This window comes from Crocuta crocuta, unplaced genomic scaffold (assembly GCF_008692635.1).
Source record: "Crocuta crocuta isolate KB4526 unplaced genomic scaffold, BGI_CrCroc_1.0 scaffold64, whole genome shotgun sequence".
Taxonomy (NCBI): domain Eukaryota; kingdom Metazoa; phylum Chordata; class Mammalia; order Carnivora; family Hyaenidae; genus Crocuta; species Crocuta crocuta.
Window position 1 is genome coordinate 3,309,672 of NW_027530640.1, and position 25,134 is coordinate 3,334,805.

A 25,134-nucleotide genomic window follows, 5' to 3' on the forward strand; every position below is an offset into this window, starting at 1 on the left:
ACAGAAACAAATATTGTACGAAATACCATAGCAGAGAATGAGGCATTTGGTAAATGAATGGGTGATATTCTGGGAAAAACTTTATAGGCTGGGAAGGCAAATCCATGTTCAGGGTAAGTAGCTATTTCTATGAGAACAAATTACTGTCTGTTTTGTGATAGAAGTGATCTAATGTAATCCTACTGCAATCAAGGTGGTTTGGCTGGATTGGCAAGGACTTGGAAGGAACATGAGTTGGAAACTGGTGACGAGGGAGTTCTAAGGAAAAGGTATATGGATAGACCTTCTTGAATTACATATATATGTATATACATATTCCATTTGACCCCTCACCAATGAGCACCCTCACCAAAGAGATCTCAGTCATCAAGTGGATGAGATGACAAGGTCTGTGTATGTTGGCCAGTGTCTTTCCTCAGCCACCCTTGCCACTGCCCATTAGGCCCAGGAACAAGAGTCCTTGGCGGCAGAGATTGTGGTTGGGTTCAGCAGCATTAACATCCACTCACCAAGGCGAGTCACTGCAGAGAGCTCAAACTACCAATAGCAGAGAAGATATTTTTTTCCATGATGGCAGCATTCTTTGGGAAGACCCGCCCACCACCTCAACTGCAGTATGCTGACATCAGATCACTTGCCTCACAACACCGGCAGTGACTTGTTCTCACAGAAAGAGCTACTTACCCTGAAAGTGGTTTTGCCCTTCCCACCCGTCAGAGTTTCTGCCAAAATTTCTTCTATGAACTTACCAAATGCTTCATTCACTATTGTGACATTCCATACTATATTGTTGTGTACAGACAATTCATAGTACAGCAAATCAGCCATAGCATTTACATGAGCATGAGCTCATGATATTACCATGAATATTACCGTAAAATTTCTGATATTTCCATGTTCCCCATGGCCCTCAAGCACATGGCCCAACAGAATGATACAGTGTCTTTTTTTTTTCTCTTAATATTCAACTGGCACCTGTATTAGTGGCCAGGGACTTACTATTTCTGCATCCTTCAAATCCTTAGTGATAGAAGTAATTGTGAAATCCCTCCAAGAATGCAATGTTGGTTTTGTTTCCAATTTTGGTATGTAGAGGCAATTCTAGGGGCTTCCATTGCCATTATCATCATAAAAACCCTCATTCTACATATGGGACCAACGAGGTAAGCCAGGGGGCTGCCAGTTTCTGAGTATTTCTATTCCACATATGCCTTCCAGAATTATGAAAATAACTTTTGGGGTGGTTCTAGAGACTTTCAGGTTCCTAATGAGAGAGATTTAAGCTAGAACTTGGTTAACTTATCTGATTTCCATAAGCCTTTGCTCTTTGGGGCTATAGTAGGAATTTAGGGTCACCAGGAATAGTATCAGTTGACAATTAATAATCATCAAAAAGTCTGATTATTTCTCCTTTTCCCCAGTACATTGTGCCCATCCGAAAAAACTTGAAGGTAATTTCCAGTATGATATTGGACAATGTAGCAGGATCCTTCCTTAAAATGACCCAGCCTCCTCTTTACTCAAGGCGTCCTCAGTCAATGAACCTATTCTTATGTGGAAATTGATCAGGGGAATGCAATTTCCTGATGTTGTCATCCAAATCAGACCTCTTCTCACAAAGTCTAGAGATTTAATGCTTACACACATCAAGTGAGACTTTAGTAGAATGTCCATCTATCTCAGGCCTAGGGACTCCACGATCAATTAGCCAAGCCCTTTGCTGGTCAAACCATTCCCTTTACCCCTTTGATTCTGCTACCCTTTATGGTAACCATTCCCATCTGGTTTCTGGCCGTGAAATGCACCCCTTTGTTTCCTGCCCTTATGGAATTCCATCGTCCTCATTAAGAAGCCCAGTTCTGTGGCAGCAGTTCCCAATGTTATTTCAAGGTTTCAAAAAATAGACTTTACCAGGTTCTTTAAGGATCCCAGGACAGCCTTCGCTGATGTGAAGAGAGTTCAGAGCCTTGGTGAAGGCAATGCCCTCTGGAGCCTTTCAGGGAACATCTTTAGCAGGTAGGTGAGCATCTATCATATTAAAACCAATCTCACTAAATGTCTGTATACCTTCCCGTGTACTACATTGTAACAGGAAGTTTCAGCACCTCAATTTTATTCAGTGTGGACCACCAGTGGGTCCCATTTTCAGGCCCATTGTTAGAGTTACTCCCAGTCACATGAAGTAACACTTTGAATCCAGAATCTCCACTAAGTGAACTCATATCAAAAACATGGAGGCTAGTAAAACATTATATTCCTTCTGCCCTGATATAAAACCATTAAGAAATGCCCCCATACATCTACCTTGGGTTTCAGTTAATATGAATAAGTGAAATCTTGCAATTCCTTTGGCATGTATAAAACGTCACATGTTATACTCTGTGGCGGCCCCCTTGGATCTTCTAGGACTTGAATATGAATTTAGATGGTGAAACATCAGCAGTACAGTCGAAAAGGTTTTATTTGAAAATAGTCATGGAGGTTTCTGGCTCCCAACTTAGACCTTGAACTGTGAATTTAAAACCTCGGTTTGTCACTCGCCAGATTTGAATTCACACAGCTGCAGGAGGCCCTGGTGAAGTGAAGAAGAGTTGAAGAATCAGAGGGGTCACCAGCTAGTCTGAACAGCCAAGTAAGTAGGACTAGGGAGGGGTCGTTTGTTAAGAGGTCTTTGGGATGCTGTCGCCTCTGTGAAGCTTCCTCCTTTGTGGGTACCCAGTCAAACACCCGGTAGTAGATCTGAGTTTGCTGTTGGTCAACAGGACTAACACTTGGAAAGAAGAAATGGACATGGAGCTCAAGAGAGCAAAGGCTTAGAACGTGCCAAGCACCTGATTAGAAAAAGACTTTCAGATTAATGGGTGCTATTTCCACTTTCCTGTCCAAATCTCACTGAAGTTCCTCTTTTGGCCAGTTCCAACCCAAAATCAAACAAATAAGGAGATTCTGGGAAACGTAGTTTGCCTTTTAACTAAAGATGACTATATGACTTTAACTTTTGTTTCCTTTTTTTTTTTTTTAGTTTGCTTTGTATCAGAGACAACTGAAATAAAAATCTATGTTCTTATCCTCTCAAAATAACAATGAACTGTTTTTAAGCAGTTGATATATACCAAGCATTCCATTAACTACTTTATCTATAAAATCTCACAGCAACCTTGTAAGGTACTTGTGTTATCTTCACACTCTAGCTGAGGACACAGGCTTAAGTGTACTGCTTAGGACACAGCAACCTACCCAAAAACATAAGTTAGTTTGATCCCACTCTGACTCCGAATTCTGTGCACTCAGTTATCCTGATTGTTTCCTTTCCTCACCAATTTTGGGAATGGTTTTTAATAGACCCAAAAGGTTTTAAAAGCTAGTCACAGGCTTTCTTTGTAATCAAAACTATCCAAGGAATTTTCAAACTCTCAGATAATTTGATGAACCACAACTGCTCATCTGGACATTGTACAGGCTTTTCAGCTGGAAATACTTTCAAGTATTTCAGTGGGTTATTGGTACAACTTAGAATGGGAGGGAGGGTGGGAGGGAGGAAAGAAGGAAAAACAGGAGAGAATAAGGAGAAGAGAAGAAAACAAGATTCATTCATATATAGACCGTTTTGCCTAGTGAACCATATTTAATCCCATTTTTACAATTCTTGTCGTTCTAAAAATCAGTAACTCTGGGTCCAAATCCAAGAAGAAATGATTCTTTTATAAAAATTGGTTATAAAGAAGACCTTACCTGCGTGCTAAGGGTTGAGAAGCCCCATATGTGCACATTTCCACCAGATTTCCTTCCAGTAAAACTCTTTATAACTATTGTCACTCTAGATTGGCGTTCCTAATAACAATAAAGAAATAAAAACCCTGAACCAATACTTGTCCAGTTACTCTCGGGTAAACTTTCTGAAGAGTTAAAAGGAAAACAATAAAATGGGTATTATGTGATCACATATGTTTGGAAAAGGCTAGTCCTATCAAAGCAGACCTTCTCAAAGCCTTCAGTGTGAGTCTTGCATCATAAACTACTGGAAGAGAATATGGAGTATGTCATAAACATTTTTGGCATTGGAATCCTTTTTTTACTGATCTTGGAAAACAGCACTAAGCCATTTTTTAAATCAAATGCAATTAGATTATCAATTTCCAACCAGAAGAGAGCCCTTTCTAGTGCTTTCGAAGAGACACAAGCCATCATTATTTATGGAGCAAAGGACTTCATGAGGGTCTTCAGACATGACTCTGAAGCATCTGAAAGGGCTGCTCTTTGGTAATGTGCCATCCGGTGTAGGGCTTAGAAAAGTATGAAATACATCATCAAACAACAGATAGTAAGATGAGAGTATAAACAAATCACTCCGAGATTTCAAAGGAGGGGACAATCTTACCTACTTGAGAAAATGTGTAAAGCTTTTGGGAAAGGCGAGTTACCCACAGTGGCCCACAGAGGTGGTCAACAGCCAGTTGGGAAGAAATGTTTCCAGGCAGAAGGACTGGCATTACCAGAGGCACAAGTTGGGGTGGGGTGGAGTGGAGGTGGGGGGGGCAGGGATGGGGAGAGGATGACCCGTAAAATGAGAGGTAGGAGAAAGCTCGATATTCTGAACATCAGTCGTGTAGCTTACCTACAGTGAGAAATAAGAACCGATGGCTTGGAAACGAGGGCGGACAAAGGGTGAAAAAAGAGGGAGAGTCTAAAACTCAACTTGTAAACAGGAGGGGACAGTATGCAAGCCTCTGGGCATCTAGAGCATGGCGGAGGGATCTAAGGGAAGGATGCCTAAGGAAAACTGAAGGCTCATTTCACCTACCTCATACTTTGGCCGAGGAAAAAGCCTAATCAAATATATTTGGACCTGGGTTCTGTGTCTCCACTTGCCAATGTAGAGAGCCAAAGAGAAGTAAGGTTCTTCTTGAAGATGTGTGTTATTCCCTGAAGAATCTTTTAGGAAAAGCAAACAGCCTGAGAAATATTTATTCATTAGATGTATTCTGGCAGCAGCCAGGAAAATCCAGAACATACCAAGCACATGCACATAAGACACTTGATTCTTGAAACTCTTGTGATTTAACTGTTTTGTTATTAACTGTCATTATGAAGTACCTCTTACTTTCTCCAGTAAATATGTTGTTAAAACTACCCACATTTATTTCACATATTGCAAGACAGTGAAAGCGTTTGGGTCGAAAACATTCTTACAGAAAATGTTTGATTGCTTAAACTAGTTTTACAACTATAAGTAGGACATGATTTTTTAAACTCCCTCATGTTTATTGCTATAAAGAAGGTAAGGGCTCTCTAGTGTCTTGCTTGATTTGAGAACATCCTGGCTGCTGGTTCTTTTAAGCTATATGGCACTCTTCTGAAATCTGGTGCTGATACATCCCACATGTGACCCCATTTACCCCTGGAAGAGAAACCTTCCTGCTAAATCAGATGGGTTTACAGAGGTGCGCACATAACAAACAACCTACGTCTTTTTAAAACTGCAGATTCATCTATCCTTTGCCTTCTCAAGGATGGGAGGTATTCCTCTTATTGTAGATGGAAATCCATACTTCCCCGATGAGGAGCATGGGTTCCCTGAGGCAGAGTGGCTTGAAATGAAAGAACTTATCTCCATTAAAGTCATCATGACTTCCTGGCTTAATGCACGGTCCTCAGCCTCACTCCCACCTTGGCTCCCCGAACGGCAGATGGGTTCACTTAGGACAGCACATCATCCAAACCCAGCAGCCATGTTCCCCTTCGGTTCCAAACGTGCTGTTTGTACAGCTAGGAACAGAGTCAAAGGGACCTCGGACAGAGTAGGGATCAAGGCAGTAGATTGGGGCACTGAATTCCTGTAGCAAACTGTAACAGCAAAATTCTTGCCACTTCTCAGTCCAGACCAAAGCTGACAACCTAAAAGCGGTCAGGTTTCGCGTGAGGCTGAGACTCTGGGAGTCAAAACAGGAAGAGAAACAGGATCCTGCATATCATATGGGAGGCTGCGTCAACAGGGCCAGCTCAGTTGTGTCAGCTCGGCAATGTTCAGAGAGAAAAATTAAGAAATCTCTCCCTTACAGATGATATCTCATGTGCTCCAGTTATAGACTGTGACACTGAAGCTGTGGCAGCCTTTATCCAGAGAAAAGTTCCTCTTAATCCATTATGTCGGACACTGTATGGAGAGATATTAGATCTAATTTTGGCATTTTGTTTAATTGAATGAGTGTAACCCGATCTGCCTCTTTTAAGCATCCTGTGTGTGTGTGTGTGTGTGTGTGTGTGTGTGTGTGTGTGTGTATTGTGTGTGAAAGGCATGGCAGGGCACTGCGTTGTTCATGTGTGTTGATGTGTCATTTCGAGAAGGTGTCGCTGAGAGACCTGGTCTCAGATGCCAGCTGGAACATCCTCAGGCTCATAAATAATGGACGAGTCTGACGGGAGCAGCCTTGCTTACCTTTGTTTTCCACCGTAGACGAAGGGAGACATGGATCTCTCTGTTTTGCCAAATAACAACCATCCTGACAAATTCCTGCAGCTCGATGTGAAGGCTTTCATGAGGAACTCACCTCTTCTTCAGGCCAGCCTGGTGAGGTTTCCAGGTGGGAATCACCCTGCCGCCCAGCACTGGCAAAACCTCGTGTACTCGCAGGTAAAGTCCGGGACAGCCTACAGCGCACGGGCAGGGATGGGTTCTTCCTCGCTATCTGTTAGTTCCTTATTTGTGTGCATGGCGCGGGGGGGAGGGGAAGGCTGTAGGGAACACGGTGCAAGGTGGCTGCCTCTGCAATATAGAAAAGGTCTTTCTCTCTTCCTTAACATAAGAAAGATCTCTGATCACTTTATAAAATATGTGAATTCCTGCAACCATTCATTTTCTGACAAGCACTAGCTTTGCAGCCCATCGTCATTTTATTGCCTAGTTTTCATTCTGCTCCTTTCCTTCAGACCTTTTCAAACCACTTGTTACTTTTGCAAATAACACTCTGGGGGTAGGGGGAATCTACCTCTCTGTTCCAAGCACAAAGCAGCAGAAGCTTACCACGGGGACTCAACATACAGCCTCTGAGACCACTGGGGAATTTGCTCTTGCTTCATTTAGGCTTGCTCCCTTTCATTTCATGCGGAGAAGACTCAGCATAACGGTGGAAACCCAATGATTGAAGGAAAGCAAAATAGAGGGAACTCTCCTCCCTGTTATTTTAGATACTCTTTATTTTCCACAGGTATCCATGTGGACAAGACATAACAATCAGACCTTCACACCATTGCACACTTTATATTTTCGCTTTCTTCTTTTGTGTCTTCCTTCTTTCTGCTGAGCAAAAGAGAGGAATCAAACTGTGATGAGTTCCATGTGCTGGAATAAACATAAAGGCCCTGACTGTTGCAAGGCTCAAGAAACAGGAATAATCTTTGTTTTAAGACGTGAGGGCTAATGGGGTTAAGGGTTAGTCGATTTAGAAACAGGAAGAAGCATTTCATTTCAGAACAGATGTGACTGACCTACAAACCCCTGCAAGTCATTAAATCCTTTGGAGTGGTTCAAATTCCCTGAACAGAAATTTGTTTTCTTTTAAGAAACAGTTGCTACTCATGAGTCCTGGTGTAAAGTGACTCCTTTGTGGTGTGTTTGTGGGCTCCTCGGGACCTTTATCATGAGATCATTCAAAATCAAGCACACTCAAATGATTATGTAAGTGTTTCCTCCACCTATAAGGGTTTTAATTTATTTCCATCATAAGGCAGTCTGTTATGACAACTGACTTTTTAAAAAATGTTGCATCCTTCCCTTTTGGAATCCTCAAACCTCTTCCCCTCACCATACGCACCTTTTTGGTCATTGTTTTTGTGTTTTAAGTTAAATACACAAATTCCTCCTTATTGTTCATGCCACGGAATAAAATGACTCCAAAATCGCTTCAGAAAACCTTGGCCCTCCTAGGCCATGAAGTTTAGTCGAAGAAAACAAATCCAATAAATTCCTTTGAGGTTGGAACATAACAATGTAACGTCTTTTGTTTGGTACTAGAGTTGACCTATTTCCTTCATGTGAATCTTCACAGTTTAAAGCTCTGTTGAATGTTGCTCCTAAACCTGAGTGAAACGCATCCAAATGTTAAGGGGCGTCTTTTTTAACAGGTAGGCCCTGATGACTTGAAGTAGTTATTTAAGGAAAAACCAAGGGGGTAAAATCTGCTTTATATGTCTTTAGATATGTTATTGGTAATTTTTTAAAATTCTTTTTAAGTTTGTTTATTCTTGAGAAAGAGACAGAGTGAGCAGGGGAGGGGCAGAGAGAGAGGGGAGAGAGAGAGAATTTCAAGCAGGCTCCTCACTGTCAGCATGGAGCCCCATGTGGGGCTAGAACTCACAAACCCGTGAGATGCTGACCCCAGCAGAAACCAAGAGTCAGACACTTAACCAACTGAGCCACCCAGGCGCTCCTGGTATTGTAAATTTAAACTGTACATGAACTCGACTTAATTATCCTTTTACCCTAAAGTAATGTTAAGTGACAGAACAAAGACTAATTTACTATTGAAATAATGCATGAGGTTGGGGGAAACAAATCTTACAAATTCAGATAGCTGGGTAGGCATGACGCAAATTAGGACTAACAATTATTTGTATTTACTATTTTCATTTGCAATATGTGAATAAGTAGCTCTTCTCTCATTGGCTGGATCTTAAAATCCAGGAGTGATGTATTTGTGGGATAAAATATAAATGTAAAATAAGGGACTTATGAAAGTTTTAAGTAGCTGCAGAGATACCAGGAAGAAGGCACAGAGTTTACCAGGAGCACTGAGGTGTTATGGGTGCATAACGTGGCCGCGTCAGAAGTTTGTTCGTTCATTTCTTTCTTTCTTTCAGTGATTTGTTTTTCTTTCATAGTTTATTGTCAAGTTGATTTCCATGTAACACCCAGTGCTCATCCCCACAAGTGCCCTCCTCCATGCCCATCACCCCCCTTCCCCTCTCCCCCTCCCCCATCAGCCCTCCATTTGTTCTTAGTATTCAAGAGTCTCTCATGGTTTGCCTCCCCCTCTCCCCAACTATTTTTCCCCTTTCTAAAACCCTCACTCTGCAGTGGATGCATTAAGCCAACAGGAAGAGCATCGAATAAAGAGGCTAGAAACTTGGTTTCTTGTCTCACATCTACAGTAAGCCACTTAAAGAGACATCGACTGGGTGGCTCGGTCGGTTCTGTGTCTCCTTCTCTTACTGCCCCTCCTCTACTCGCACTCTGTCTTTCTGTCTGTCCGTCTGTCTCTCTCTCTCTCTCAAAAATAAATAAACATTAAAAAAAGAGACACTTATTATGGCTCTTAACTTCGTTCATGCCTCAGTATTTTCACTTGGAAAACTAGAGTAATATTAATTTTACAAATTTGTTTTAAAACGAGAACAAGTAAAATAATATGAGGTAAAACAATTGAGAGAAAGTGTTTTATAAAAGTTTTTAAAAAGAGTGTTATTATTATTGTGTTGTTACTATTATTAGATTGCAATCTAAATTGTGTTGAAATTATCCTTTTGTTAGATTTTGGAAACAGTAGATGATACTACTTGCATTTTTTAAATTTATAGTGTAGATAGAGGGGTGTGTGCATGTGTGTAGATGGTGATGTTAAGGAATATAGTCAATACATCTGTCAATCCGTAACTCAAGCAGTAGATTTTATACTCACACGAAATCCACACAGACTTCAGAGTTGTGTCAGCTTATCCCTGCATCTCACACCACCCAGGTGCATGGTGTTTGCGATTCAGACTACGTCACAGAATGTCAAATGACTTAACCTACCAACCACTGCCTTCAAAACTAGTGGTAATTCAGCAGTTAAAACACAGATCTTATAATCCCAAATATGAAGTTGAATTCCTATGTGCAGCATATTTCTATCCATCTCAAGGCTTTCCTACAAAAATTCCCATAACACTTGCAGAAGAAATTCTTTAAGCCATTTTTACATGTGAAAGCAATTGTGGGCATATAGAAAAGTAAGCACTCCTTCTGATGCATGCCCATAGCCCGGGACACCGTGAATCCGTGCCATGCAAATACACAGGTCTCCCAGGTTTACAGGGAGAGGGTATGAGCATATATTTCTTGATTCCACTATATTTACTCCTTCTTAAATTCTTTCACTAGAGAAGCAAAGAAGCTTCACAATAAATTTCATCTAAGCACAATGAACAAATGTTCGCCAAAATTTAATGTTTCTGGTTGTTAAAATTTGGGGCATGTATCTGATGAAGGCATGTGGAATTGTATTCCAAATATTTCTGCCAATCGCTTTATAAAATGAGGTAATGAAAGGAAAAGGGTGATCTTTTTTTAAGTCTAAATGATAAAATATGTCTTTTTTCAGATAGTGTAGTACCCTCCCCTCCCTTTTTTTTTTTTTTGATTAGCAGTTAGACTTCAGAGTCATTTCAGACTAATCTCTTTATTTTATCTTTTCCTGGCTTCCAACACATCTTTTTCAGAACCCAAGAGCATTCTATGCAAACTCTGCAAACTGGAGCAAAGACTAAGGATAAGAGGTTGCTCTTCCTTTGATTTCTAGGCAGCGTCACTACCTGGGTTTATTTCCTAGTTACTTTCCCTCACTTTTTCCCCCAGTCTTAATAGCCGTCTTTTCCCCTTATGTTCTAATGTGTCTTCTATCTCGTTTTCTGTTTTGTTTTTATTTGTTTGTTTGTATCCTATAATTGTACTTAACAATCTATCTTTGGACAGGTCATTGAAATCTGTTGTGCCTTCTCTAAAAATGTATCTATTCCTAATCCTCCAATTAGTGTTCTGAAAAGAATAGCCCTGCATATACATTAGACTCCCCTTCTTAAGCCTCTATTTGGGGAAACATTATAGAACATTTGAGGCTCTTAAATTATTATCTAGGAAGTAGATCGAGGGGCATCACTCAGTTGCTCAGGGATTTACTTGCATATATCAGAACATGATTTATCGAGTTATGCTAAATTTATGCAGTCCACAAAATCTCCAGTGCGGTCTGGAATTTAGCTTTGGACAGTGTGCTGCCAGAAACAACACCTAAACTGTCCCATTGTACTGCTCTGAGACCAGACCCAACTGCCTCTGACACTAAAGCTTTCATTAAGGATGCCATGAGTATTACAATAGCATGTGTGGGACTCTAGAGCCCTGATTAGCGGGAGGAGAAGGCAGGAGACAAGGTTCGAGAAAGATCTGTGTCAGACAACAAAGGTTTGGTAGTTGTTGTTTGAAGTTTTAAATTTTATCCTGAAACATTTGAGGGGTTGGTGAAAATTTTTAAGCAAGAGAATCACATGATTATATCTGTGTTTTATAAAAATGACCTATTCTAGCAATTTGGGAAACAGAAGCACTGGGATCACTGGGGAGCTGATTCTGTTTATATACCCACAAGTCATAGATTTTAAAAATGCCTTGTTTGCAAGGCATTGATGATTATGAAAGAGACTTCATTGTATATACAGATTAAACTGGGGAAAAGTGGAAATCTTTATGATCTTTATTCTCCCAATCCATAAATATAGTATATCTTTTTATTTATTCAGTTTATCACATGGCCCTTCAATGATGTCTTCTAATTCTCCACATAGAAGTTTTCATAAAGTTTGTTAGGTTTATATCTAAATATTTATAGCACTATTGCTCTTATGACTAGAACCTTTTAAATCATGTTTCATAATAAAGTGTTACTCATGCATGCCATTGATTTTTATAGACTATGTAATTATTATATATTAATCTTAAATCTGGAAGTGGTGTTAAATCTCTTTTATTTTGACTGTAAATATCCCTACAGATAATCACGTTATCTGTTGTTTTGTTTCATTATTTAAAACCCTATTCCTTTTATTTATTTTTCTGTTCTTATTGTATTGCTTAGGGCTTCCACTACAATAATATGTGAATGTTTGTGATTACTGGCATCCTTACATTAATTCTGAAACTAAAACAAATGCTTCTAATATTGCAGCCATTTGGTAAACTATGCCCTGGAAGTTTTAGGTAGATTCTCTTAATTAGTTTTTAAAGATTCCTTACTATTTCCAGTTTGTTAAGAAAGTTTGCTTTAGGGGCGCCTGGATGGCTCAGTGGGTTAAGCGTCTGACTTCTTCTCAGGTATGATCTCATGGTTTGTGAGTTTGAGCCCCACGTCGGACTCTGTGCTGACAGCTCAGAGCCTGGAGCCTGCTTTGGATTCTGTGTCTCCTTCTCTCTCTGCTCCTCTCCCACTCACACTTTGTCTCTCTGTCTCAAAAATAAATAAACATTAAAAATTTTTTTAAAAAGAGAAAGTTTGCTTTAAATACATTTGAATGTTTTTAAAATCTTTTTCAGGCTCTGTTTCAAAAGTCTACATTTTTTTCCTGTTAATGTGGTGAGTTACATTAATCTTCTAATTTTAAATCACCCTCCATGTAAAAATTATGTCCTGGTATAAATCTATCTCATTCTGGTATGTATAATTTATATGTATTGTAGGATTCTTTTTAGCAATAGTTTATTCATGACTTTTGCATTGTGCTTATAAGAGGAATTATCCTTTAGATTACCTTTTGTTTTACTTACTGCCTTCGTCTGGAGTTTACACCAACCTCTCATAAAGTGCATTGAAGAGTATTCTTTGTTTTCTTATTTTCTGGGAGGGTTTGACAAAATAGAAATGATCTGTTTCGGGAATATCCGTCTGGTAGAACTTGACTGCAATATTCTCTTGGCCTGATATTTTTCAATTTGTGTGCAGATGGGATAGATTTTAAATTTTGAATCAATTATTCAAATTATCACAGGTTTATTATCATTTTCCATTTTTCTTTTTTTAACATTTTTAAATGTTTATTTCTTTTTTTCTTTCATAGTTTATTGTCAATTTGGTTTCCGTATAACACCCAGTGCTCACCCAAGTGCCCTCCTCCATGCCCATCACCTCCCTTCCCCTCTCCCCCACCCACATCAGCCCTCAGTTTGTTCTCAGTATTCAAGAGTCTCTCATGATTTGCCTCCCTCCCTCTCCCCAACTAGTTTTCCCCTTCTCCTCCCCCATGGTCCTCTGTTAAGTTTCTCCTGATCCACTTGTAAGTGAAAACATATGGTATCTGTCTTTCTCTGCCTGACTTATTTCGCTCAGCATAACACCCTCGAGTTCCATCCATGTTGCTACACATGGCCAGACTTCATTCTTTCTCATTGCCATGTAGTATTCTATTCTATTGATGAACCACATCTCCTAAATGTCCATCAACTGACAAATGGATCAAGAAGATGTGGTTTATCTATACAATGTTTATTCATTTTCAAGAGAGAGACAGAGTGTGAGCAATGAAGGGGCAGACAGAGAGGGAGACACAGAATCTGAAGCAGGCTCCAGGCTCTGAGCTGTCAGCAGAGGCCAACACGGGGCTCAAATTAACAAACCATGAGATCATGACCTGAGCTGAAGTCAGATGCTTAACTTACTGAGCCACCCAGGCGTCCCTATTGTTTTTAATTAAGTTTGGTAAGTTATATTGTGAGGGAAACTGCCCAGTTGCATATAAAGTTTTTAAGTTGCTCAGATTATTATACTATTACATTTATTAATCTCCCTATGTCTCTTTTCATGCTTCTTTTACATTTCTAACACAGGATTTGTATCTTTTTATTTTTCCTGAGCCATATTGCCAGAGATACTTTAATCTTTTTAGCCCTTCCAAACAAGTAGCTTTCAACATTGTTCATCCTATTATATATTTGTTATGTAATTTGTAATATTTATTGATTTCTACTATCTTTTTTATTTATTTAAAATTGCAGTTAACATACAATGTAATATATGTACTTCTATCTTTATTGTTTCTTATTACCTCATTAGTTTTCTCATTCTGCTTTTATAATGCAAGAATATATTTCTATAATATTCCCTCAAAATACCATTTCAGCTCCACCTAACAATTTTACAAATGTAGACTTTTCATTTTCATTCTGTTCTAAATTTTCACTTTCCATTATTTCTTTGGAGTATGTGTTTTAGTTTTCTACAAAATGTAGGATTTTAACTTTTTAATGTTAATATATAAATTTCTAAGTTGACTGTGTTCAAATAGCATGATCCATGCAGTACTGAATCTTTGAAATTTGTTTTAGAATCTAGCACATTATCAACTTTTGTAAATATTCATTGTATATTTTAAAAATTGATGTATTCAGTTCAATAAAGATGTCAGTGTATGTGATTTGATCAAACTGGGTTTTATTGCTCAAATTCTTTATATTTAGTAATTGTTTTGTCTGCTTGATAACAATTATATGCATAAACTTCTTGTAATTTTCTCATTTTGCTTTATAAATTTTGAGATTACTTTATTAGATACATACAAGTTTAGAATTATTATATTTTACTGATGATACCCATCTTTATTCACCTTCTAGCAATTCTCTGTAACTAGCAAAGTCTTTTAATAACGATTTTCTCTGCTAAATATATACTTTCTTAGGGGTTAGTCAGGCTAAGTTATGTTATGGAAACAAATTTTAGGGATACAATACAATAAAATGTATCTCTCACACAACATCTGTTGAGGGTGATGTAGATGTCCTAAGGACCTGGCTTCCAAGTGGAATCCAGACTGTTCCTTTTTGAGGGTCTACTATATCAGAATCCTTATTAGGTCTGTACATTGGAAAGAAAGTAATCTAGGAATCTTTCAAGGGATTTTAGGGGCCAACTGTGCATTCTGTTAGTCATATGTCCTAATCCATGCGTTGTTGTATGGCCTTAAGAAGAAATGGATTTGCTAGTTAGGCACTGCCACAGTTTATCATTCTGTGAAACATATTTAAATATTATATATATATATACACACACACACATATATACACACACACACTATATATATATACATAAATAACANAACATTTATGTAATATTATATTATATATGTTAAATATATTTACATAACATATATGTACAATATATAAATAACACATATATTATATTTATATTTATATATAAATTATATAAATAAATTCTCCCTTTCTGAATGGGGAAAATTAAAGACACAGCAGTCACTATTCCAAAGTAATTCTAAGATCCCATGGGAATAGTTTATGTAACCTCCTTCCTTGAGGATGTGGCAGATTGATCAGGACCTGATTCTGCTTTTTAGTAGGAATTCTGATGCATTGTTCTCTATAGGCCTTGGTTACACTTTAGGAAGCATCTCCCTGTTCACTATTCTCTCAGAAGTAGACCCTGCTTCAAGGATAGACTTCAAAGTCTATTCCTACCAAGAAAATTTAGGAATCTAGGGTTATCGTCATTGCTTTCTTTTGTTATATTTTGTTTTTAATTTTAAACATTTAAAAGCTTTTAGGTGCAGGCCTGTGATTTCTTTGGTAATACATTTCTCACAGAATTTAGGAAGCAATATATTAATGTATCTTACCTCACCTGACTACTTGCAGTCAATTTTACATGTCAGTAAATACACCTAAGTCCTTTGAAGGCATAGTTCTCAAATTGGCTGTAATGCCTTGTTTTTCTGCCTCCATTTCTGTATTTTTAGAGTCAGTGACAACCACATAGAAGCTCTCAGGGATAACAGTTATGAAAGCACAGCCTAACGTGTTCTATATCTTGAGTCACTTTATTCAGCTGAGAAATTTCAATAGGTATTTTTTGCTCAATGCTTTTTGGTTTTTTCAAAGCGTTCTGTGTTTTAGTATTAGTGTCTACAAACAGATTTTCAACAATCATTTTCTAGGTCCTCTCTACTCTCTTTCATTTCTTCTTTCCAACTGTGCACTTTTCTCTAATCTCATCTCTTTCTTGCATCACATTAATGCTCTGATTATTGTCAAGTCATTATAGATACATGAATTCTCTGACGATTTTACAAGTATGTCTCCTAGAGCTACAGGTGACTGGATTCCAAATTACAACAGATGACACTTATGCCAAAAATATTTTTTTTACTATAGGATATGAATAACCATAATTCCAGCTTCTGATGTTTCTTTCATCCCTTTCCACATCTTGGCTATAAGCCCATGCCAGACGTTTGTGGAATTTCAAAATCTACTACTTTCTGTATTAGTAGATGATAGGCTAGGCTGCACTGTGATAACATATGCCCCCACAAAATATCAGCAACTAAAAATAAAAGATTTTTCGTGCTTATGAAAATTCTAAAGAAGGGCAGGTGGATTTTAGAGGCAGTTCTTTTCTGAGCAATAATCCATGGTTATAAGTTCTTTCATCCTGTAGTTCCCCCATCACAGAATGCTTGCTTAACAGTGACACAAAAATGGAAAATAAGGGAAATGAGCCAAAAATCTTGTGGAAGATTTCAGGGGTCAGGCTTGGAAGTGGTTGAGCTGGCCCCAATTTAACTTCAAGCCAGACTAGGAAAGGCAGTCATCCTTTATGCTCAGGAGAAAAGGATAAAATTCATAGGCATTTAACCAGTCACCACAATACACAGCTCTCATTCTTCTCCATTTGTCAGTATATCTTTTCACTTTGAGTCCTTATATTCTAGGTACTCCTCTTATAAATATTACATAATTTCATTTAACTTTAAAAATCTGACCTGACAAGGTCTGTCATTAAGATAAAGGGTTTAGTCTATTTACATTTAACATGATTATTTTTAAAACTGTTCTATTTTCCTGAGGTTCCCCATTCTTTGTTTCAATTTTGTCTTATGATCAAGGTTCCTTTACCTTTTTTCTATTGCTGTACTGATTTATAAACTATACATTATTCTCTATTTTTTAGTAATATTTCTATCTTCTCACTGACCTGATTTCTTTAAATGTTCTAATCAAAACTACTTGTGTTAAATTTTACTGTCCAGTGATTTAGTTGTCCCTCATTTAAAAACTCACAATTTAGCCTGGATGGCTCAGTCAGTTGAGCATCCTGCTCTTGATTTCAACTCAGATCATGATCTGAGAGCCTTGGGATCAAGCCCTGCATTAGGCTCTACAGTAAGTGTGGAACCTGCTTAAGACTCTCTCTCTCCCTCTCCCTGTCCACCTTTCCCCCACTCATGCTATCACTTCTTTCTAAAATAAAACTAAAAATATTTTTTTAATTCACAAATTAGTGATTATTTATTTTACCATAAAACCAATACTTGCTTACATATATCTATATCTATATCTATATCTATATCTATATCTATCATCTATCTATCTATAGAGAGAGAGAGAAAGAGAGATTTATCAGTTTTCTTTCTGTATTCCTTTTTTGTTTTGTTCAGCATTTCTTATTAATCTTTCCTTTTATTAACAAGTTTCTTCTTCCTGGAGTATATATTTTTTAGAGGTTTTTTCTTTATTGGCCTGTTGTATAGTCTCAGGTTTTGTTTCTCTCAACATGCACTCTATTTCACTGGTTTTACTTATATGTAAATTGATAGTTTACTTATATGTAAATGTTATAAATAATGATTTAAGTGTATAAAGGATAAACGGGCAAAGTAATGATGACTACGGAAAAGTCCAGGTAAGCTTTGAAATGTTACTTTCCTTAAATATTTTAAAATACAAATTTTTGTAGAGTCCATATGGTAAAATAGTAGAATTACTGTTGAATTTTCCTTTGGTAAATGTAGTCTATCTAGGTGGGGTAAAGAGTTAGAATAAAATACATGCTTTTTTTTTCTTTCTTAGGCTATTTGAGAAAAACTATCAAAATGTAAATGAACCTCAACCAACCATAATTAGTATATTTATCCTCCTATCAAATTCTTAGTAAAAATATTCTATCAATTTTCCTTTTACATGTCTTTCAGACATGAAATTGTCATGCAACACAAAAATAAATGGCACCATGTATTAAGATAAAACTCAGAGTTCCGAGAATGTGGTTTAGAATTAGGGCTTGCATGTTCTTAGGTCTGATTATTTTCTATCTCGTGCCTGTTAGTTTTCAAAGGTCTTTATACATTGTAATAGAGCCTGTTATTTTTTCTTGCCCCCAAAACTGTATTTCCCTCATGTATGGAGCTTTCTTATTTAAGAAGCTCAAGGAATAGTTCAGTAGGCAAGAGAAGTGACAAAGCAAATTTGTCAACGTCCGAAGAATTATCCCTCTCAAAGATGATCAAAGATATCTAGCCTTGAAAAAAAAAAAGGCCTTAAGTCAGAAATATGCTAAGCTGCAATGATCTAAATTTCATATCAAATTGTTTTTTCTCAAATCAGAAACATGTTTTATGAGGTCATCCATCTTAAAGGCAAATGCTAAGTCAAGACGATGTATTATTTCATTGCAAATTTCAGTATTGTAGAGTATAAATTGATTTTCAGAGCAACAACCTAATAAATTCAGAGAAGATCTCCAAGTTGACCTCTAAGTATGTAAAAAATGTATGGGTTAAGAAAATTAGGGGAATGTAAGGCTGAAGAGAATGTGAACCGTTTTATCTAGATGATTTTTTTTGGCTTATCAGCCATTTCAGAAGGAAACTGTATGTAATATTAGTTTACCATTTAGCTTACATAAATACATATTTAATGTGACCTATATATCCCAATAAAAGCTGAAGGAATCAGTATATTGATGATCATAAATATGACTCAAAGGAATATTAATTGCTATTGAGCTGGTTTACGAAGGCTGAAATATGTGAAACACATGCATTAAAATTTTGCTGTAAATTTGTGAAATGTGTCACTAGTTTTTAAGGGTTAAACCTAAGTTTTCTGAATATTAACTTATACAAAATTCCTCTCCCTTGGTGATAACTGAGGCGTTACTCTCTAAGCTTTTGTTTCTTCTCAATTTTATTCAACTAATGAACAAATTTTAACGGGAACATTTTCTACCTCCATGATAATCTGTAGTCTTAAGAAGAAAAAAAGGCAAAATAAAAATCTGAAGGTCACATCAGACACAGAGAAACACAACTGGCCTCCACTGTTAAACTTGGGGCACTGGTTGTCCTTGGGCAGGGAGAGGGCAAGGCAGCATGAGCTTTGCTGGTAGGTGTTCGGTTTCTTGGCAGCATCTCGGGTTTCTTTGGTTTGTGAAAACTTATTGAGCTGAACGGTTATGATACGTGTCATTTTCTATCTGTATCTTTTCCTTCAATAAAAAAATTGATTGAAAAAATCTGAACGTCAATATTAGAGCCATCTCATAGCCAGCTGGTCTGTACACACATAGAGGAATATGGTGCTGTTCTGTCTTCCAGCCTGGCTGAAATAGGAGTCTGAAGAGAGTTTTGTAAAAACCAAGGCACATCTAAAAACATGTTTGTAATATTCACTTTGCTGGTTTAATCCAGCAATGTTAAATATTATTTTTATGGGTCGTGGGATGCACAAATAGCAAAGAAGTAAAATGTCATTAAATCTCAGCACAAGTGAGCTGGAAAAAAATTGGCTTTGTTCAGAATTCTGCTATTGGAATGAAAGAACAGTATTCTTTCCCTGTAGTGATAAAATAACATTTTAATGAATGATTACTGCAGCTGAACAAGATCACATGCAAAGAAAAAACTCAATTAATGATAGGATTCTAGATCAGACCAGATCCTAGAATCATTTCCTCACCTATTGTCCTGATCTGTTGGGGTTCCAGACAGAATCAGCAAGTTTTCAGGGGGGGTTATTTCACGTTTCATTATCTGCCACCAGCAGCCCATTAATAAGAGAAGCCTTGTCTCTGTGCTTCCTAACAGAGAGAAAGGAAGACTCTTACTGCTCAGCGAATGAGAGGACCCAGTGCAGAGGGTGCTGTTGCTGCAGACCGTCCCCCACCATCCCTGTCATCTGTTCTGAAGAATAACCCACTCTATGGTGACATAAGTTTGGAGGAAGCTATGGAAGAAAGAAAAAAGAACCCCTCATGGACCATTGAAGAATATGACAGGCATTCCCTACACACAAACCTTTCTGGGCATCTGAAGGTACTCAGAGCAAAGAATCACCTCCTTCAGTTGCTCAAGATCAGCTAAACATTCCTTTTTAAAAAATGGTTATCAGGGCTCCTGGGTGGCTCAGTAGTTTGAGTCCACCTTCAGCTCAAGTCGTGATCTCACAGCTCATGAGTTCAAGCCCTGCTTCAGGCTCTGTGCTGACAGCTCTGAGCCTGGAGCCTGCTTTAGATTCTGTGTCTCCCTCTCTCTCTGCCCCTCCCTTACTTTTGTTATGTCACTCTCTGTCTCTCTCTCTCAAAAATAAATAATTATTTTTAAAAAATTTAATGGGTATTAAGGTGACAAGCCCTTTTCACTAGACCCAAGTGTCCAGATGTTAGATTATTGTGGCATCAGGCATCCTTTTCTCTGACCTAGTCAGTATATGTTTATTGATTTGTTCTGAGCTTTACGGCTTCAGCAATTAACTGGCATCTGTATAGTGTAGAGAAGAGGAAATTTGATACAGAAAGATTTACCTAGAAGGTAAAAGTTTTTGAAAGTTAATTTGCCAGATTATGTATGTTTTCCCCTAGTTCTGTGACCACTGATTTCATGAATACTTAAGAATTCCCTATTCTGCATTTTTCAAAAATATTTATTAAATTCTCTGCTTTAGGCACTGTGCAAGGCAGTCCTCATCAAAGGTCATCTTATTCCAACCCCACTCAATGATTTAAGATTGCAGATTTACATTTTGGACATTTTCCTGTGTCTCAGTAACAAAACAAAACAAAAACATTTCAACACAGGAAAAGTATGCAATGAACTCATTCACCCAGCCTAAACCCAACTTCAGTTTTTCTTTCTTTCCCCACCACCCACCCACAACCCCCTGCATCTCACTGGTGGTGTCATCTATCACATGCATAGAAAATCTAGACATACCTGAAAAGCAGGAGAGTGGCCCTCTATTTTCCAAGTGGACTAGATTCGTCCTGGACCTCGGCTTCCCTCTGCCCACCCTAGAGTCAGGGAGGCCTGACACTTCCCACATACCCTTCACTTAACAAGGTGATTCTGCTCTGAGCCCCATAACTAAAGTACCTGAGATTTTTTTTCTGTTGAAAAGGGGATAGCACTGCGTCCCCTGAAAATCTTACACTTTTAAAAATCTCCTGTATGTACTCTTGAAATATCTTTTTGTCCAGAGTCTTTGAAGTTTTTTAATCTCCTAGTAGATTTAATGTATCTCCTTAATCTAGCCTCTTTTCCAGAGAGGTTTCCATAACAGACTCTCCCCCATAGCAACAGTAATCTAGTGGGGTTTTTTATCAGGAGTCTGAAGATCAGGACTTCTCAGAAGTCCCTTTTTTTTTTTCTTTTTCTTTTTTTATTAAGTTTTAATTTTAATTCCAGTGTAGTTAAAATGTAGTGTTATATTAACTTCAGTTTTACAAGATAGCGATTCAACAGTTCCATACATCACCCAGTGCTCATCATGAAAAGCACACTCCTTAATCCCCATCCTCTCTTTCACCCATTCTCCGGCCCCCCTCCCCTCAGGTAACCGTCAGTTTGTTCTCTGTAGTTAAGAGTCTGTTTCTTCGTTTCTCTCTCTCCACCCCCCCCTTCTCTCTTTCCTTTGCTCATTTGTTTTGTTTCTTAAATACCACACGAGTAGAATCAAATGGTATGTGTTTTTCTCTGACTGACTGACTTCTCTTAGCATTATGCTGTCTAGCTCTATCCATGACATTGAAAATGGCAGATTTCATTCTTTTGTATGGCTGAATACCATCCCAGCGTGTTTGTGTGTGTGTGTGTGTGTGTGTGTGTGTGACATCTTTATCCATTCATCAATGGATGGACAATTGGGCTGCTTACGAAGTCACTTTCTACAATTAGGAAAAAATGTATTGTTTTATTTCACAAGCGTTTCTTGACCGTGTGCTAGAGGCTCTTCTCCACTCTGTGTTGTTCACATGAATGGCAAAGGGACTATAACTATGAGTATTCCTGTTCTGGTTGTCAAATAGTTCATCTAACTGACCAAAGTAACAAACCATAATTACAGAACAAGATAGAGGAAGAGGATAGTGTTTGTAATGCTAGTAGAAAGTGCTACACAGATTCCAATGAAGACAAAACCACACTAGATTATAAAAAGCCTTCATGAAAAAGTTAATTTATGCTGGGCTTGAAGAATAACATAATTCCAAACATCTGCATGAGTGGGGAGGCTCTTCTGTGAGGAGTAGCAAGAAACAAGGCATAAATACAAGAAAGTGAGAGAGCTTGTTAGAACAGTAAATAGTCCAGTGTGGCTGGCACAACAGTGTAAGTAACAGGATAACGGGAAAATAAGGCTCAAAACACTAAAAAGAAAAGTTCAAGTGAAAGGCTAAGGAGATTGAACATCATTGGCAATGAGGAATAATATTTTTGTTGGAAAATTCCATGAGTTATGTTTAGGAAGATCAAATGTCAATATGGTGGACACATTGCTTCCCTAAAACCAGGGTCTGCCCCCTCCCCACCATCCTCCACACATACAGTTACCTCAGAGCTCTTACAGACCTCATGATGTTATTCTTCACACTTGCTTTTAATTTGAGAGAGAGGTGACGGGGCATGGGTGAAGGACAGAGGAAGAGAGAAAGAGAATCCTAAGCAGGCTCCATGCTCAGTGCAGAGCCCAACATGGGGCTCAATCCCACAACCCTGGCATCACGACCTGAGCTGAAATCAAGACTCAGACATTCAACTGACTGAGTCACCCAGGTGCCCCAAGCACTAACTTTTTCAAGAGATGCTCCTGGAAGTCATGTCTTCTGTTTTCATCAGAATTTCTTTCTCTACCTCATGAATTCAACTTCTTCATCACCATCCCTACCCATATCTCATAAACTAGCAGACAGAGCCCCTACGGTATTTTCTGAAACTTCTCCACATCTTACAAGCTATAAAAGTTCCAAGCGCCTTTGGAATGGCCCAAAATGGCCCATCCCATTTTTCTAAAATACCAAGAGTTTATCAATAAGAAAGGAGGCATGAAGCCCTAGATTTAGTTACGAGGGCAAACTACAAGCAGAATGTAATGTAAGAGAGGATTTTGACGAGGATTTCAAGATTATCTGTCCTTCTGCACAGCTCATCCAAATTTCATTTTAATATTTTAGCTTTTCTAAGAGCAGGACATTCAACCTAGTAGCAACGTGGTTGGTGAACTGTATTGCCATCACCAGTACCCACCCACCTCCCTCCATGTGAGCTCATCCCTCCCCTGGCAGTGGTAGCCTAAAGGTAAGTCGCTGTTCCCTGACGCTAGAGAGGCAGAGAGAGGGTGGGCGGCCAGGCCGCTAGCCATTGCAGATGAGAAATTCTGATGCTACTCAGGGAAGCCTAGCTTCTCTTACTGGCACCTGACACTTAAAGCTCACCTAGGACAATAGGACTATCGCCTTCAAACCACTGACAGTATCTTTTCTGCAGTATCAAGTAGTCTGCAACACTGATCACGGAATGATCCTAGTCTCCTATGTATTTTTTTTTCTTTTAGGAAAATCCTAATGACCTACGGTTTTGGTTGGGAGACATGTACACGCCCGGTTTCGATACCTTACTGAAAAAGGAAGAGGAACAAGAAAAACATTCGAAATACTGTCGTATAGGTCTGATTTTGTTCCTGGTTGCCTGCATCTTGGTTTTCATAGTGATTGTTTGCACATTTTTCACCTGAAGAAACTGCCGCAGACACAGCCACTTGAAAGTTCCTAAAAATCTTTCTAAATAAACATTTGCAGAAAAACGTGGTCAAGCAGTATGAATGTACCGTGGAACGTACAGCTAGATGTAATGGTCTTGTAGAATGCCAGTGTTGCTCTAGATACAAACTGGCTTTCTCTCCTTCGTTCTACCAAACCGTTGTAAGAATTCCAGAAGCTTTTGTCCTTTGGGAGGCAGGACTTCTGAGGATCACGGAAAAGTCACTATATACAACCAAAAGTGAACACTTAGAACAGAAAACAAAACGGCACCAATAATTGTCAGCAGCTTTGTCTTACCTCCATGCCACCCCCACCGTCTTGTCCTCCCTAAGAAAGTTGAGCAAATCAGGGGCACCTGGGTGGCTCAGCAGGTTAAGTGTCTAACTTGAGCTCAGGTCAAGATCTCGAGGTTCGCGGTTTGTGATCTTGAGTCACGTGTGGTGGGGCGAGCAGCTCGAGCCACATAGGTGAATAAGAGCCGCACATCAGGTGAGCTCCATTTCTCCCTCTCTCTGCCTCTTGTGGGACACTTTCTCTCTCTGTCCCTCACTGACATGTACCTTCTCTCAAAGAAAGGAAGGAAGCAAGTTGAGCAAATCATTCTTTGGCTGCCAGGTATATGGTACAAAAACTTCCAGTTGTGCTGCCTATTGCATTGGTTTCAAGCTGTTTTATCTTCTCTTGCTCTTGTTTAAGCCAGAAAAAGGGGTGGTGGAGGGCTTTATCGAAACGTGTACTTCTTTTCCCAGGATTGCTTTATAATGCCTCAGCTTGACGTTGCACTTTCAGTAGACCTAAACTTGAACAGGCTATAGTTAGAGAATTAATTACATTTCTATAAATTTTTTTAATGTCTATTTATCTTTAAGAGACGGAGAGACAGAGTACAAGCGGGGAAAAGGCAAGGACAGAAAGGTGGATACAGAATTCAATGCCAGCTCCAGGGTGTGAACTGACCACCCAGAGCCAGATGTGGGGCTTGCACCCACTAGAGCCATGAGGTCATGACCCTGACCCGAAGTCCGACACTTAACCAACCCAGCCACCCAGGCCCCCCAGAATTAATTACATTTTGAGCCAGTTGTGCTTACTAATTGGTCCACATTGGCTAGTGTGACTCCTGGCGGCTCTCAGTGAGTATGTATCACCAGCCATGGCCTCAGAGGAAGGCCCTAGAAAAGCAGAAGGAATACAGCCAAGAGAATAGGATCTGAATCCTGTGTCGTTTTTAACTGTGTGACCCTGCGCAAGTTACTGTCTCCGAGAAAGAATAAGAATCAGCTCCCCAGTAGGGCTTGCCTAAGGGCTAAACAGGAGCCACATAAGAACAATACTTGGATCCAGTAAGTAGGTAAGTAAGTTGTAGAGTTAGGAACACTTGTTGCCACTAATATGTGCTAGTTCATCAGTACCTTGAGGTGCCTGACATTCCTAACATATCGGTCGGTACCTGACGTTGCCTACAGGTAACTGGGGACATGATTCTGGCCACAGATAGAGAATCCAGTCA

The 25,134-nt window shown here is 38.8% G+C and overlaps 1 protein-coding gene across 1 annotated transcript; it reads left to right on the plus strand.

Annotated features, from left to right (window-relative positions):
* Positions 1-6,423: 6,423 nt before the first annotated feature.
* On the plus strand, positions 6,424-23,596 carry MINAR2 (membrane integral NOTCH2 associated receptor 2). Its single transcript, XM_077768961.1, has 3 exons — positions 6,424-6,631; positions 19,678-19,905; positions 23,417-23,596. Exons 1-3 carry the CDS (start codon positions 6,467-6,469, stop codon positions 23,594-23,596), a joined length of 573 nt encoding a protein of 190 aa, XP_077625087.1. The 5' UTR covers positions 6,424-6,466.
* The last annotated feature ends 1,538 nt before the right edge of the window (positions 23,597-25,134 follow it).